Source organism: Tricharina praecox, assembly GCF_024521635.1.
Source record: "Tricharina praecox strain CBS 144465 chromosome Unknown BZA05scaffold_17, whole genome shotgun sequence".
NCBI lineage: Eukaryota > Fungi > Ascomycota > Pezizomycetes > Pezizales > Pyronemataceae > Tricharina > Tricharina praecox.
This window is the reverse complement of record NW_026250419.1, coordinates 93,890-107,817: the sequence shown is the minus strand read 5'-3', so window position 1 is coordinate 107,817 and position 13,928 is coordinate 93,890. Positions and strand designations below refer to the sequence as shown.

Sequence of the window (13,928 nt, the reverse complement as noted above, 5' to 3'; positions counted from 1 at the left end):
CATCTCGAGTGGACATTTGCACCAGACGCGCTTGAGGACTAGATATGGATGTCGGCCCGCAGGTGTGCCGAGCGGTGAACGGCTGGCTGGCCGCTGAGGGACAGGGGCCGGAGTACCGGTAGACTAAGCTGTCGGCTACGCTGCGGGATACGTCATGACCCCTGGTCCGCCCTTCACGCTCGAAAAAACCTCACCGGCGAATCGATCGCATCTACTACCTACCACAGCCTAATCCCACAATGAAGTTCTTACAACGATTACCGCGACTATTATTTCGACCTGCGTGCGGTACACCACTACATATCTCACGAACAGCGATCCGCCACAGCTCCAGTTCCAGCTCCAGCGCCCCGCAAAAAACCTTCTACACGCTCTTCCCGCGCAGCATCCCTTGCGGCGCACCGCCGCGCGGGCCGTTCGACATCGACCTGCGGGCGCTGCAGCGCGAGTTCTTCACGCTGCAGCAGATCTCGCACCCCGACGTGTCCTCGCGCCAATCCCCCGCCGCCGCGGACGACGTCGACTCGTCGTACATCAACCACGCGTACAGCACGCTGCGCGATCCCCTGAGCCGCGCGGTATACCTGCTGTCACTCCACGGGATGGATGTGGCAGAGGACACTGGCATGGGAATGGACGATAAGGAGTTGCTTATGGAGGTGCTGGAGGCGCATGAGGTCATTGAGGAGGCGCGCAAGAGGGAGGATCTGGAGGTGCTCGAGAGGGAGGCTAAGGATAGGGTGCTCGAGAGTGAGAAGGCCGTTGGCGAGGCGTGTGAGGGCGGTGATTGGGAGGCGGCGAGGAAAGAGGCCGTTAGGTTGAGGTACAGGAGGAACGTTAAGGAGGCTGTCGCGGCGTGGGAGGAGGGAAAGCCGGTGGTGTTGATGCATTGATGGAAGAATATTGTTCACCAAATGTTTTGCGCAAGACCGGTGGAGGTGCCTCCACTGCAAAAAGAGGAACAGGTGAGCAGTCCTGGAAGATGGATTAGCTTGTTGAATATGTGTACGAGTACCCGCTGCGACAGAGGAGGAGGAGGAGCACACGAGAGAGAGAGAGACGGACTGGACTTAAGAGTAAAGTAGAATATAGTATCTACCGCTTGTTTAACGCCATAATTCGGAAACCCAATACACAAAACACAACCATCCCATCCACTTATCGTACATCTAATCTGTTCTACACTACATGCCAAAAGGCTGGCTCTCCTTGAGGTCTGCAACCAGTCCATCAACATTGCTCATGAACTCACCGAGCATGGCCTGCTTTTCCTCTGTTGTCCGGTCGATGCGAACCATCTTTCCCGGAGGAGCTCCCTCCGGCGCAGGACCGGTCGCAGGCGTCTCAGCCATGAGATAGAAGTAAAGGAACTCGAGTATCTTGAGCTTCACTTCGCGAGGAGTGTCGCGACGTTTGAACAAGGCGGTGACGGTAGCCAGACCATCGAGTGCCTCGAATACCTGGAAGATATGGTCAGTATCGCATCTGTCGGCGATCCTTCGAGGTGGGGGGCGCACGAACCCTAGTGTTCTGAGGATGCTCTATCAGAGCGCACACCAACGTGAGAAGTGTGGCAGACTGGACGTTGCAGCTGTTGCCGGCGTCCAGAAGGTCGAGCATGACGTTCATGTGGATCTCTCTCGCGAAGAGCTTGCGCGACGGGGGGTGGAGGAGGAGCATTCCCTGGATGAGGTCGAGTGACGCAAGGATCAGGAGGTTATTCTGATTGTCTGCGCCCCACCACATCAGCATCTGAAAAAAACCGCCGTGCGGACTTCGACGTACTGTTTTCCTTGCCGAGTAGTCGTTCCAAACAAGCTATGAGTCGGATAGTGACTATGATCCACCTGTCAGTTTTCATTCCCTGCTGTTTGTCGCAAAGGGGTCGCTTCATACCGTTCCACTCGAATCCGTTCTGCAGCCTCAAAAATTCCCTGAACGCAGCATCCTTCGGTTTCGCAGCGGGAACAGGCGGCGGAACGATGCTATCCCTTCTCGCGCCATTCCTCGGCGTTGGTGGCGGCACCGGCGGCGCCGGAATCTGTAGACACATCTTTGCCAGGAAGCCCTCGAGGCAGCGCAGGCCCTTTCGGATATGTAGGGTGTCGTAGGACGAGACGAGGTCAAACGAAGAGGATAGAAGAGCTTCCATAGTCGGCGAACGGGATTTTGGAGTAAATTTCAAGGAATGTTGTTTTGAGTGGGTTGGTAGTGTTTGGTTTCGCAGGAGAGGAGTCGCGAAGTCGCGTTAAGGAGGGAGCTTTAGGGGGAGGTTTCGGAACGTCAACAAGCTCGGTCAGCCTCGCCGGTTACCACAGGAACACCCGACAGCGTGCGGTGCCCGGCCCGATCTGACGTCTTAGTGGTCCATTATCTGGCGTGCAATCTTAAAAAAATGACCCTCGACCCTACCCATTTTGCGCTGATGTGGAGTCAACTTCAAGAGCAGAATTGAATACCCCCTCTTGTACCTGTACTTCCCTGCCATCGACTTATCTAATCCATCAGGGACCGGGGCAACCAATCCCACTACCATTGCAGATCTCATGCGTCCCTTCCATGAACCTCACCTCCGTCTCCGCGTCCCAGGAACAACTATTTACATACTTACACATTTATCCCATCAAGGTCGGAAAGTCCGTATCACTTACTAAAGCGAACAGACCTACCGTGTAGAACTACTCGTAGCGTTGAACGGGCATCGATTAGGACGGGAAGCCGCGTATTTAAGGCCTGAATATCAAGAATAAAGGACCAGTAAAAGAGCCCTCGAATAACATATCGAGGCATCAGATGCTAGGTACTTACACCATTGCCAAAACACTACAGCCGAAACCAAATGATCGGGAAATACATATCGCCCACAAACAAAAAACAAAACCCTCCGATCCAATGATGGTAGCCAACTGCCTTAAGCGAAAAACAATGATTTCACGGCATCTAACTTCATGTGCTTCTGTACACTCCAAAAATAAAAAATAAACAAAAGAAGAAACAATCGCCTGCTGCTTATACCTCATCATCGTCGTCACTACCCAGCAGCTCGCCCTCGTCGTTATTGACAACTGAGTAATCCCCGCCCCTGGCGAACGAATTCCTCGTTGTGTACCGGTGAGTCCGTGTGAACTTACCCGCCAGCCATCCGCCCAGTGCCGAGAGGATAGTTGGGATCGCCAGAACCACCGCGACGATGGCGGAGATGGCAATGATCGGGTACTGCACGAGAGGGCTATCGCTGTCCTCGCCCAATCTGATAGCACCGAAGCCGCCATTGAGGATGTGAGTCCAGACGTAGTATCCGATTCCACCTGCGGCGGCAATGGGGATGATGACTGCCATGAAGAGACCGAACCCACTCATCCCACTCTTGAGCTTCTTCCCGGGGCAGGCCTGAGGATCGAGCTTATCTAGCTCGAGTCCACCCTGACAGGTAGACGCGGGGATACGACGGTAGCCGGGCTTGTAGTACTCGTCCACGTTGGGGTCCTTGCAGACGGCGGAGTGATCGATGGGTGAGAGGCCCTGGACGAGCTTACAGGTGTTGTCGGATTTCCGCTCGTAGTTGAAGTCGCATTCGAAGTCTTCGGCTACGCAGGTACAGTTCTTGAGCGTCTTGTGGAAGCGGTCGATCTTGCGGCCTATGTAGCAGCGGTGGTCGACAAGCTTGCGGTGGTATTGCGCTTCATGGCCGAAGAGACAGCGATCTTTGTTGACGCGAGGGGACCAAAGGAAGAAGTCTTCGTTACCATCGTCTCCGTCTTTAGTCTCATCCAGCTTGCCTGCGGGTTATATTAGCATCGTACACCCCAAAAATTGCCACAAGCAGCTGGGATATCTTACACTGCTGATCGGTAATCCCGCTAAAGTCGAGATGGACCGTGTAGAACTTCTCTCCGCCTCCCTCCTTGTACCCCCACAGCAAGAACTTCCGGCTGTTGTCCATAGGAACGGTGGAGATATCGGTGACCTTCAACTTCTCGTTGAACTTGTACTCCAGCCATGACTTGCCCTCATCCAAAGTGTACAGGACCATATCGGTAGGCTTGGCCCGGTCCACGATGATGATGATGGATCCTTGATCACCATACTCCCACAGATACTGTCCCTTGCGAACCTCGACCCAGTTGATGCCTCCATCCGTCGTCAGGAACGTGTCTCCGTCTGCGAAACCCTTGAGCTCGTCTCCAACGTTACCAACAGCCATCATGAGTCCAATCGCGGAGCCAGACGAGAACGTATGTCGGGGATCAGATCGCTCAGTGTAATGATGAAAGTTCAGCGAGCATTTCTCGATGCCACCACTGCACTTATACGCTTTCTTTTCCGAATCTTGGGCTGGAGGGGTGATGTAGTCCCATTTCCCGCCGTCGTTGTGGGTGATCATACTCCGCAGCTTCTTCTTCTCGCCCGTGGACGCAGCCTCGTGGTTCACCACGCGGTTCACGATCGCAATACCCTCGAGAATTTGCATCCTCTCGAAGTCGACGAAGCCATCCTCATTCCTGTTGACCGCGTCGAGTGAGAGCACATAATTCGTGCCGTTGGAATTCGACTTCAGCAGGCTGCCGTACTCATACCCCCTGCGGTCGTTCACAGTGACGTGGAGGAACACGGAATGTGTGACCGAGTCCAGGACGGTGTAGGCTGTCTGATGCGGAACATTAAACCCATGTGGGAAATGTGCATCCGCGAAAGTCTGGCCATCGACCGAGGCGGAAGCCTGGAGCGAATTATCGTCCTTGACGCCAGCGACCACGATGAACTCCTGCATAGTTGCGTATCCAATGATGCGGTCAAAGTGCTTCTTCTCGTCCTCGAAAAAGGTAGAGCTCGAAAGAAGTTCCATCGTCTCTGCCCTGGGGTCTTCGTTTGCCGCGTGCTCGCAGAATACCAGCTTATCCGGCGTCTCCTTGCGCTGGGCACGCACCCACTTGCAGGCTCCGGAGTAGCTCTTGAGCACATGCCACTCCACTCCTGCAGAGGTGGTGTACCACGCGATCGTATGGCATTTCATCGGATCCGAACAATCCTTCTGGCTGTGCCAGATGAACCATTCATTCTTGAGAGGATGGAAATCCAGGAATGGAAAACCCTGCCTATTGGGCAGTTCTGGGGCTTGCATCTCGCTGAAGCTGTGTCCGCGATCGGTGGTATAGTGGATCGTCTTGGAGTTGGTGACGAAATATACATGTTTCCAATCGTGCGGGTGCGGGTATACGGCGATGACTTTGGCGTCCTTCAGGACGTGCTCCCACTCCTTACCGCCGTTGTGGGACACCCAAATTTCTTGCTTGTCGGTCATCATGAAGACGGTCTGCCGGGTCAGTCAGTCAGTCTCTGTAACATGGTATATGGCCACCCAAGATACATGACATACCTCTTCCTCGGTGACGGCCGCGGTCTCTGCATTGTTGAGATAGAAGTAGTCGAGGGGCTTCTTTGCACGGAATTCGTGGGACGTGGACACAATCTTTCCAGTCGAGGGCGTGGAAATAGCTGACACAGTGAGAAAACCATTCTGCTGGAGAAGAGCGGGCAACTATTACCTTCATCACACTTGCGTTTCATCGGCTCTTCCTTATTAACACCGTCTTTGCAGCTATTCCCGGGAATCTTACGGTATCCACTCGGCCCCATGTACTCGTCCTTTGGATTCTTGCACTTATTCGGCGGAATCGGCAACTTGGCATCGGTTGCCAAAACGCACTCCTTCTTATCGTTGCGGACAAAATTGAAGTCGCACTCGAAGTCCTGGTCTTGACACTGGCACACCTCACTCTCGGCGGCTGGCTCCTTGTAGAGCTCTCCGGCGCTGCAGTCGGCATCCTTCTTGCGGCGCCAGAAATATTGCTTCCGCCCCATCAAACAATCTGGCTTACCGTCGTCGTCGTACCGTGCATACCATTTCACGTAATCACTCTTGTCCTCATTGTCCTTATCGAGCTTACACTTCTTCCCGTCGAAAACGTCATCGAAGTCGAGGTCGAAAATGTGTCCCTTCTTATCCTTACCGATGCCAGCGAGAATGAACTTGAGACTGGTAGAGTCGGGAGTGGTAGTCAACAGTCGAGCGCGAATCTCAGTGTCGAGATTTACATCCTTCCAGGTCTTTCCGTGGTCCTTGGAGTATGAGACCTTGTCCGTGAATCCCTCATCGTAGACCGCCACTATGATGGAACCGGCTCCCCCGAACTCGTACTTGTGAGCCTCGGTCCGAGTCCTGGTCCAGGTCAATCCTGCGTCCTCGGAGATGTACAGATCACCGTTGTCATAGCTGTCGAGGTAATCACCGGTATTTCCGACACCCATCACGAGGCCGGGTGCCCGGCTCGAGTACACGCGGCCGCCATTGGCCAATTCTGTGATCGAGTGGAGATGCAGGTCCTTGCCGTCGGCTTTGAGAGCCTTCCAGGTACCCAACTTCCCGTCGTCAAAGGAAATCTTGGTCTGCAGTTTCTTTTCCTTCGCCCCGCTTGCTTTGACTTCATCAGCATTCGCGACGATGTTGGCTAGCACGATGCCCTCGATGCCCTCGATCTGCTCAAAATCAACCAAGCCTCTGGCGATACGGTTAGTGTTGTCCAGGTCACGGGTGAAGTAGGTGCCATTCGAGTTGCTGGTGAACAGCTCTCCAATAGGAGCTTGGGTGCCTTTCGTGGTCAACACATCAACCTGGATGCTGTACGGAGTGGACTCAAGGATGGTATAAGCGTCTTCTTTGAGCCCGCCGTGGTCTTGTGGGAACTCGGCACGGTCCCAGGTAGTCGCGTTATTCGATACGTATCTGGAAACACCATGAATATTTCGAAAGGATACGAATGAGCAACACATGGAACATACAGTGCCATCTCCTCCGTGCCCGCACCGCGAACAGCCGCAACTATAAACTTGGAAACAGACGCCAGCCCAGCCAGCCCCCTCACACTGTTGTAGCCATCCAATTTCGGCTCGGCTGAATCTTGAAAGAAGTTGTTGGATACCATTAGTTTGCGGTGTTCCTGGTATTTGTCATCCCCGTCAACGATACAGAAGATCGCGTCCTCGGGGCCTTCTGTGAAGAGCTTGTTCCCGCGCGCAAACAGACAACTATGGGTGTTTTCGACTAGGGGCCGCACGGTACCGAACCAATCCTTCGAGTAGAAGGTCTGCACAGCACAAGGTCAGCAACCCGTATTCCCCGCACCCCCAACCGGAGATAGCCCACCTTGTCAGGGCAATTGTACCCCCATATATCGTCGGGATCACATTGCTGTCCGGCATACAGCACATGGTCCGGATTTGCCGCACTGAACGCCAGGGGCATCTGGCGTATCGACACCGGCAGGTCCACCGTAAACTTCTTCCAGGTCTTTCCCTTATCCTTCGTAGCCCAGTGGTCTTTCCCGTCCGAAAATATCACGGCACGATCCTTATCAAAAGGATGTTGCACGAATTCGACAGCCTTTCCCTTGACGTCGTCGATGTTCGTCCAATCCTTTCCGTCATTTTCTGACCGATATACATCTCTGCCCTTGGGGTCGAACGTCAATAGCACGGGACTGTCCTCGAAGTAGGATAGGGCGGCCGGAACGTTTTGGAACGTTGTCTTGTGGACCGAGTATTTATCGGCGAGGGCGCTCTGGTAGCACAGGTAGTGTCAGCTATCCACAGCTATGGGAGGAAACGCCTGTAGCAACGTACCGGCAGCAGTACTGCTGCTGCCAGCGAGCACAGCCTCAGCAGCCGCATTGTGAGAGTGGTAGCCGTTTCGTTCCGATCAGCACAGCGTTATTGCCTTGCAGACAGTGCGGGTCGCTTCGTTCAATAGGTTTTACCGCGACGACGGCAGATCGATCGTAGGCAGGGCGTAAAGTGGGTGTTGGTGATGATGGGGCGGTGGTGGCGATGACGGAGAAGAGGGAGGAGGAGGATGATGGGAGGGGATGTGATTTCGGCCTGAACTTGACGTGTCCTAATATCTAAATCTAGCCGCGTACCCCAGGACTTCCCCGTCATACCTATTGTTTCACAACGGATCCTGAATGCGGTGAAGAGAAACCAATGCGGCTGTGCTTCGATACGGGCTCCTAGTAGCTACGTGGGGATACCCGTCCCCTTCAATGGTGAAAATTCCATCGGCGTGAGGAAACTTTCAATGCGGAACTGTGCAACATGCGCAGTGAAAGCTTCGGCTTTCCCGGTGCTGCAGGCCACAGCTTAGCACCTACGTGCTATGCATACCCACTTACTTACTTGGGTGCAGATATCTATCACCCCGCAATAGGATCTCTGGCCTATGCGCAAATCCTATATACATTGGAGGCGCGGTCACTGAATTATGGCCCCGCCACCGCTCAGAGTCTGAAGAGCAGCAAAAGGTAACGATGACTGAGTTGCCAGCCACCATCTCCCAATACCAGTCAAAATGCCCCTCCATCCGCCACTTCCGAGCGAAGAAAGCACCCGGACGCAAGTATCATACGGTACAAGAACACCGGTTGAGCTGGTTCAGCAAATCCCTTTCTGGGGATAACCATGCCTCAAGAATTACGGTATGTACGATGCTTCCTTGTATCGGAATTCGGTAGCTACAAGTGTACCGCCTGCTTAGATAGTATGAGGTAGCTACTATGGTGCGACCTGCGTGGTGCCACGACTGTTCCATGGACAAGGACTGCGGCTCATATTCGGGATTGCCGTTACAGTACCATAGAATGCACTAAAGTACCGACTCTCCGTGAGTCCCGTCGGGTGTGTTGGGGCGGCCGAATCCCGAAGTTCCGTCCGACCCACCGCCACCCTAAGTGCGCAACACGGTCCAAAAGTAACCCCGACCGTGAACGCCGAACCCCCGAACGCCGAACCCCGCCTATGGATGACATGTCTCGGCGACCATGCTCTAGCTCTTCAAAGCTATCGGCCGCCTCCACCGGGTCCGAAGAACGTCACCAAAGTACCTGCATACCACCATCATACCCACATACCACCACCATACCCACATACCACCACCATACCCGCACCCGTTGTACATTAGAACACCCGTACCTACCCCCCCACCTCTACGACACGCCCTCAATGTCTACCTTCCCCCTAATGGTCCGCCACATCCGACGCCTCGTCTCTTCCCGCGCGTTCTCCACCACCTCGCAAAGCCGGGATTGGTACGTGCCGACACCTCTCGTACACGAATCCGTAGCCGGAGGCTGGCACACCTGTACATAACCCCCCCTCTTCCTCTTCCTCTTCCCCCGGCCTTCCCCGCGCACGCGCTGACCCCCCCATCTCTTATGTAGACGACATTTACTCGCGGCTGTTAAAGGAGCGGATCATCTGCCTGAACGGGCCGGTGCACGACGGGCTGAGCGCGGCGATCGTCGCGCAGCTGCTATTCCTCGAGGGCGAGTCGCCCGACAAGCAGATCAACATGTACATCAACTCGCCGGGCGGCTCGGTGACCGCGGGCCTGGCCATCTACGATACCATGCAGTACATCCGCTCGCCGGTGAGCACCATCTGTGTGGGCCAGGCTGCGTCGATGGGGTCGCTGCTGCTGGCGGCCGGCGCGAGGGGGAAAAGATATGCCCTGCCCCATGCGAGCATCATGTTGCATCAGCCGAGTGGTGGTTATGCGGGCCAGGCGTCGTATGTTGCTGTTCTCTCTCTCTCGCCAGGTTGGCGCTTGGATTGGTGCGTGGGCACGAGGCTGACGAGTGATCAAGGGACATCGCGATTCATGCGAAGGAGATCCTGCGCGTGCGCGAGAAGTTGAACCAGATTTACGTCGATCACTTGACGAAGCCCCACACGCTCGAGGAAATTGGTACTTGGCCATTGCCCCTTCTTGCGTTCTTTTGCTTACGGAGTGTCTCAACTAGAAAAATTACTCGAACGCGACCACTTTATGCCAGCTGAGGGTGCATTGGAGATGGGTCTTGTAGACGAAGTTCTGGGAACACGGAAGACGACGCCCGAGTCGCCCGAGTCACCGCCTTCTGAGACCAAGAGTTCGTAGATACACATTTGAAATACGAAACCCACCATCACCACACAGAAATTCTGCATTCCCGCATTCCTGAATCGAAGAAAGAGTAGAATTGCGCCGGGTACTATGAAAAAAAAGAAAAATTGCGCCGTAGGATATTTCAAGAAGTGTTATGTGCAAGCCCAACTCCCCAACCAGCCAAGCTTAAGGAAGGAAAGCCGATCCAGCAAGGACCATGTTCTTCTTGGTGAACTGTACCTTATAGACCGGAGATTTCTTGGTGTACCAGACGGCAAGTTGATCGGGCCTGTATGATTAGTCAGTAACTAAGAAGATAAGCTTGCCGGGGACAACATACGTAGCAACGACGTCCTTGCCTCTGCGCTTGGTTCCCGAGCCAGTGCCATCCACCTTCGTGGTTCCGTCAGTAGGCCCCGACGTTCCGGATCCGTTCATGGGTTCCGGGGCATCGGCGGTGGATGCACCGGTGCCGTGAAGCACGTCCCAGCAACGGACAGTCATGTCCGCCCCTCCGCTAACCAGCACATTTCCTTCCTGTGAGAAGGACAGACTGTAGATGCCGGTCTTTCCGTGACCACGCATCGACTTGAGGCGCTTTCCCGCGGCGATGTCCCATATGTTGATCAAGCTATCCTCACCAGCGGTGGCAAAGTACTTTCCGTCCGGGGAAGCGGCGAGTGCCGTGATGGGAGCCCCATGTCCACTAAACAAACGGACGGAATTGCCGGTATTGATGTCCCACATGCGGGCGGTCTTGTCACTGGATCCTGTAAATAGGTAGTTCGAGTTTGGATGCCACGTTACCGAATCGACATCGCTCAGATGTCCAGCGAAGATACGCAACGGGTATATGTGATCGCAACTCCACAGTCTGGCGGTGTGCTCATAGCTTGCTGTGGCAAAGTAGTGTCCGTACGGTCCAAAGGCGACATCCCAGACAGGAGCGTCATGGCCTTTATAGGCTACGAGCGCGGTGTATGTGTCCATCGACCAGAGGCGTATGGACTTGTCCTCGGAGCAGGAGAGGAGGTACTTTGCGTCGGGGGAGAACGACACACCGAAGATGGGTCCCGAATGGCCGATAAGCCTGCGCGATTTGGGCGCAATGGGTTGGTTTTCCGGGGGAATGATGGAATTCAACGGGGTTCCTTTCACCGACCAAACACGAACGTATGACTCGGCAAACCCACCAGCCACCAGCTCCGCGTCCTGTGAAAACTCGAGACAGTGAAGTCTTGATATGTTAGTGACCGTGTCAAGGGGCTGTGGGGTCGAGACTCACCCGTCATTTGTATTATGGAAAGTGTACATGCATACACTGGGCAGAGCCGGGCTTGGTCCACCGCTGAGGGAGATCGCCTCTCGACTCTCTCGAACCAATCTAACCTCTCTCTCGATGTCCGCGATCGTGTATGGCGGAAGTGGGACGCTCTCTCGCATGGGGCTGTCCTCGCTCTCTTCACGCTTGATCTTCTGGAACTCGTCCACAAGCGAAGACCCAGCAGTAACACCGAGTTCATCGTTCCGGGAAGCATCCCTCATCCTGGTATCCTCATCTCTCAATTCCTCCTCGATCTCCTTCATCTCGTCCTTGTCCATGGGCAGCGGCCCCAGCTTCACCGCCGGCAGGTTCTCCGACAGGTCTCCACTTCCGGATGTGTGGCCTTGGATACCCTCGCCTTCCTGTAGCTCTCCGCCTCTATCAAACAACGAGGTTCTACCGGGTATTGATGTGAGTTCGAAGTACTGGTTCAGACAACGCAAAACAGTCTGACCCCCGCTCTCGCCCGTCTCCTCCAGATAGTGTAGCAGGAGGTTTTTCGTAGCAACCGGAAGCTTGACTCGGTACTTGTTCTCGCGGTAAAGCCTCGCTAGCGTGTTCTCCTGTACGTGAGCCGGCAGCGCAATCCTCGAGAGCTCCTCCAGGTCGTGCCCATGATTGGCCTCGTGTTCTTGATGGTGATTTTTCCAGAATGTTTTGCCGGGTCCCATAAATCCTTGCGAGATCATCGTGAGGTAGAAGTGAACAAACACCGGGTATTCGAGACGCTTGAGGTCGGGCTGAGGACATCATCAGCTCCCGCATTCGCAGGGAAGGAGGAGGAGGAGGAGGAGGAGGCTCGGACAACCCGTACCTTGTAGATGTCGAGAGAATTGTCAATCCACCTGCGAAGGTGAGCTATGTAAGGTTAGCCAACGACTCAACGGTAGCTGCGCGACAGCTCAATACTGACAGTAAGCTCGCTCGTACATGGCGTCCGGATAGTCTTCTGGTTTCGCGATGATTGGGCGCCCTTCGGCGTCGGTGTGTGCGGATTCGACTCGCAGCATTGCTTCCGTTTTGGAGTATCCTTTCTTAGAGAGGTATTCCATGACAATCTGGTTGAGTTGTTGAGGTGATCCAGCTGTGTGGGCTCCCCCGGAGGGGGTGCTAGCACCCGTCTGAGAAGCCATGGCGTAGGGCTGTGGTAGGGCTGCCGTCAAGACGGACCGTGATCGCAAGTGTGAATTAAGAGGTCGAGTCGTCTGAATGGGAAAGTCCGGAGTTGAATTGGAGACGCAGAGTGGGGTGAAGTTGGGTTGTTACTGGTCGCGTTTGTTTAACGGGGACGCGACTAACTAAGCAGACAAGCGGCTCAACGTCACCTAGTCCCTGAAAGCTTCACCTCCAACCTTAAGAACGAACCCTAAACCTCGGCAATCTGAGAAATGCGGCGCCGGCAATGATGCAGGAACGGCATGTAGGGGGCATATGATGTATACTGAGGTCTTTCAAGTCCTGTAGGATAAATATTCTGCTCGAACCAGGTGGGTTAAATCCAATGAAATTACTCTACGCCTACCCACTATCGTTACTCGCCAGAGAAAGGTAAAAAAAAACGGAAAGAAAAGAAAAAACCACTTCGTTGCTCTCGATGTAGAAACCACTACTCCAGTGAAAATTCCAACTCGCGATCGGCTCTTAGAGCCGGAGGTAGTAGTTTGATGGGTTCATCGTCGGCCACATTGTCTGTGTCTTCGTAGTCACCGCCCGCCGTCGCCAGCAACCACAGTATCACAACCATCGCCGAGAAACCCCACAGCAGCCTCATCCTCCCTACAAAGACTGTTAGAATGTGCATACTCCCCCCTCCCCTGCCATCCAGTATCGGCGACTTACAGGATACCCTCTTCTTGCCGACCTCCATCTCCTTCTGCTTCTCGATCTTCGCCTGGACTTTGTCGATCCTCCTCTCGTAGTCGGCGACCTTCTCCTGCTCAACCCTCAGCCTGTCCCGCAGCGCATCGATCGAGACGATCTCATCCTTGAACCGCTCGAGACCTTCAATCTGGGTCTTGAACTCGGCACGGAATCTGGCGTCCTCGTTGCTGAAGCTCTGGAGGAGCTCTTTCGCCGAATTGCAAAGGTCCTCGATACGCGCGTGTAGTTCCCGCAGCTCGTCCAGCTTCCCACTCAGTCCTCCGGCGCAAGCGTCCAGTCGTTTCCGTTGTTGCTGGGTGAGGGAGTGCATGGCGCTGAGGAGCTTCCTTGCGACCAGTGGTTAGTCGGGCCGATGTGTAGCTCTAGCGGAACACCTACTCGGTATCGCTCTGCTCGGGATTCCGCTGCGCAGCATCGTACGCCGTCGTCGTCGGGGTTCTCTTCAACACCGTTTGGCGATCTCCCGCACGGAATATTTCCAGTTGATCCGGCGGTGGTTTGCTGCTGCTGCCGGAGGTGTGAACGTCTTCGCGCTGACCGGGATCGTCAGGGCAGTCGCGGTCGCGTTCCATAGCTTGTCTGGGGGGGAGCTCCATCGCGCGCAGCTATTGGTAACGAGAGTGGGGGGAAATGGGTTCCGTTTATTCGAGCTCCAGATCTGGGCGGAAAGGGGATCACGAGTAGCTATGCACGGTCCCTTGGCAACGTCTGCCGGGGCGGGCCCCACTCAGCGCCAACTTTGGG

At 54.7% G+C, this 13,928-nt stretch overlaps 6 protein-coding genes across 6 annotated transcripts; 2 read left to right on the top strand and 4 right to left on the bottom strand.

The window, feature by feature from the left end:
- The first annotated feature begins 166 nt into the window (after nt 1-166).
- Nucleotides 167-1,094, top strand: BZA05DRAFT_402020 (uncharacterized protein). The gene has a single exon (XM_051484062.1). The coding sequence runs from the start codon at nt 240-242 to the stop codon at nt 891-893; it is 654 nt and encodes a 217-aa protein (XP_051338106.1). The 5' UTR covers nt 167-239; the 3' UTR covers nt 894-1,094.
- Nucleotides 1,095-2,432, bottom strand: BZA05DRAFT_402018 (cell division protein Cdc14). Its single transcript, XM_051484061.1, has 4 exons — nt 1,897-2,432; nt 1,786-1,836; nt 1,522-1,730; nt 1,095-1,460 (listed from the first exon to the last, which is right to left on the bottom strand). The coding sequence occupies exons 1-4, from the start codon at nt 2,150-2,152 to the stop codon at nt 1,185-1,187; spliced, it is 792 nt and encodes a 263-aa protein (XP_051338105.1). The 5' UTR covers nt 2,153-2,432; the 3' UTR covers nt 1,095-1,184.
- Nucleotides 2,433-2,995: 563 nt separating this feature from the next.
- On the bottom strand, nt 2,996-8,009 carry BZA05DRAFT_80864 (uncharacterized protein). Its single transcript, XM_051488661.1, has 7 exons — nt 7,681-8,009; nt 7,205-7,618; nt 6,841-7,145; nt 5,547-6,784; nt 5,378-5,496; nt 3,841-5,314; nt 2,996-3,779 (listed from the first exon to the last, which is right to left on the bottom strand). The coding sequence occupies exons 1-7, from the start codon at nt 7,726-7,728 to the stop codon at nt 3,010-3,012; spliced, it is 4,368 nt and encodes a 1,455-aa protein (XP_051338104.1). The 5' UTR covers nt 7,729-8,009; the 3' UTR covers nt 2,996-3,009.
- A 1,045-nt stretch (nt 8,010-9,054) lies between these two features.
- On the top strand, nt 9,055-9,991 carry BZA05DRAFT_446106 (Clp protease-domain-containing protein; the record flags this gene model as incomplete). Its single annotated transcript, XM_051487052.1, has 4 exons — nt 9,055-9,193; nt 9,273-9,621; nt 9,699-9,799; nt 9,855-9,991. The coding sequence occupies 4 exons, from the start codon at nt 9,055-9,057 to the stop codon at nt 9,989-9,991; spliced, it is 726 nt and encodes a 241-aa protein (XP_051338103.1).
- Nucleotides 9,989-12,615, bottom strand: BZA05DRAFT_80820 (WD40-repeat-containing domain protein). Its single transcript, XM_051488660.1, has 5 exons — nt 12,217-12,615; nt 12,118-12,161; nt 11,265-12,043; nt 10,320-11,216; nt 9,989-10,268 (listed from the first exon to the last, which is right to left on the bottom strand). Exons 1-5 carry the CDS (start codon nt 12,434-12,436, stop codon nt 10,166-10,168), a joined length of 2,043 nt encoding a protein of 680 aa, XP_051338102.1. The 5' UTR covers nt 12,437-12,615; the 3' UTR covers nt 9,989-10,165.
- A 163-nt stretch (nt 12,616-12,778) lies between these two features.
- BZA05DRAFT_402013 (uncharacterized protein) lies at nt 12,779-13,584 on the bottom strand. Its single transcript, XM_051484060.1, has 2 exons — nt 13,143-13,584; nt 12,779-13,079 (listed from the first exon to the last, which is right to left on the bottom strand). The coding sequence occupies exons 1-2, from the start codon at nt 13,492-13,494 to the stop codon at nt 12,910-12,912; spliced, it is 522 nt and encodes a 173-aa protein (XP_051338101.1). The 5' UTR covers nt 13,495-13,584; the 3' UTR covers nt 12,779-12,909.
- Between the last annotated feature and the right edge of the window lie 344 nt (nt 13,585-13,928).

What these genes read in the sequence shown, in the direction of transcription:
- BZA05DRAFT_402020 (XM_051484062.1), top strand. Translation starts at nt 240, where the DNA reads ATGAAGTTCTTACAACGATTACCGCGACTATTATTTCGACCTGCGTGC.
- BZA05DRAFT_402018 (XM_051484061.1), bottom strand. Translation starts at nt 2,152, where the DNA reads ATGGAAGCTCTTCTATCCTCTTCGTTTGACCTCGTCTCGTCCTACGAC. An exon ending in ACTACTCGGCAAGGAAAACA is followed by an intron (nt 1,731 to 1,785) that starts GTACGTCGAAGT and finishes GGTGGGGCGCAG; the next exon opens with ACAATCAGAATAACCTCCTG. An exon ending in AGCATCCTCAGAACACTAGG is followed by an intron (nt 1,461 to 1,521) that starts GTTCGTGCGCCC and finishes CATATCTTCCAG; the next exon opens with GTATTCGAGGCACTCGATGG.
- BZA05DRAFT_80864 (XM_051488661.1), bottom strand. Translation starts at nt 7,728, where the DNA reads ATGCGGCTGCTGAGGCTGTGCTCGCTGGCAGCAGCAGTACTGCTGCCG. An exon ending in GGCACGGAGGAGATGGCACT is followed by an intron (nt 6,785 to 6,840) that starts GTATGTTCCATG and finishes TGGTGTTTCCAG; the next exon opens with ATACGTATCGAATAACGCGA. An exon ending in CGGCCGTCACCGAGGAAGAG is followed by an intron (nt 5,315 to 5,377) that starts GTATGTCATGTA and finishes CTGACCCGGCAG; the next exon opens with ACCGTCTTCATGATGACCGA.
- BZA05DRAFT_80820 (XM_051488660.1), bottom strand. Translation starts at nt 12,436, where the DNA reads ATGGCTTCTCAGACGGGTGCTAGCACCCCCTCCGGGGGAGCCCACACA. An exon ending in ATTCTCTCGACATCTACAAG is followed by an intron (nt 12,044 to 12,117) that starts GTACGGGTTGTC and finishes TGATGTCCTCAG; the next exon opens with CCCGACCTCAAGCGTCTCGA. An exon ending in GGCAAGGACGTCGTTGCTAC is followed by an intron (nt 10,269 to 10,319) that starts GTATGTTGTCCC and finishes CTAATCATACAG; the next exon opens with GCCCGATCAACTTGCCGTCT.
- BZA05DRAFT_402013 (XM_051484060.1), bottom strand. Translation starts at nt 13,494, where the DNA reads ATGCACTCCCTCACCCAGCAACAACGGAAACGACTGGACGCTTGCGCC. An exon ending in CGGCAAGAAGAGGGTATCCT is followed by an intron (nt 13,080 to 13,142) that starts GTAAGTCGCCGA and finishes CAGTCTTTGTAG; the next exon opens with GGAGGATGAGGCTGCTGTGG.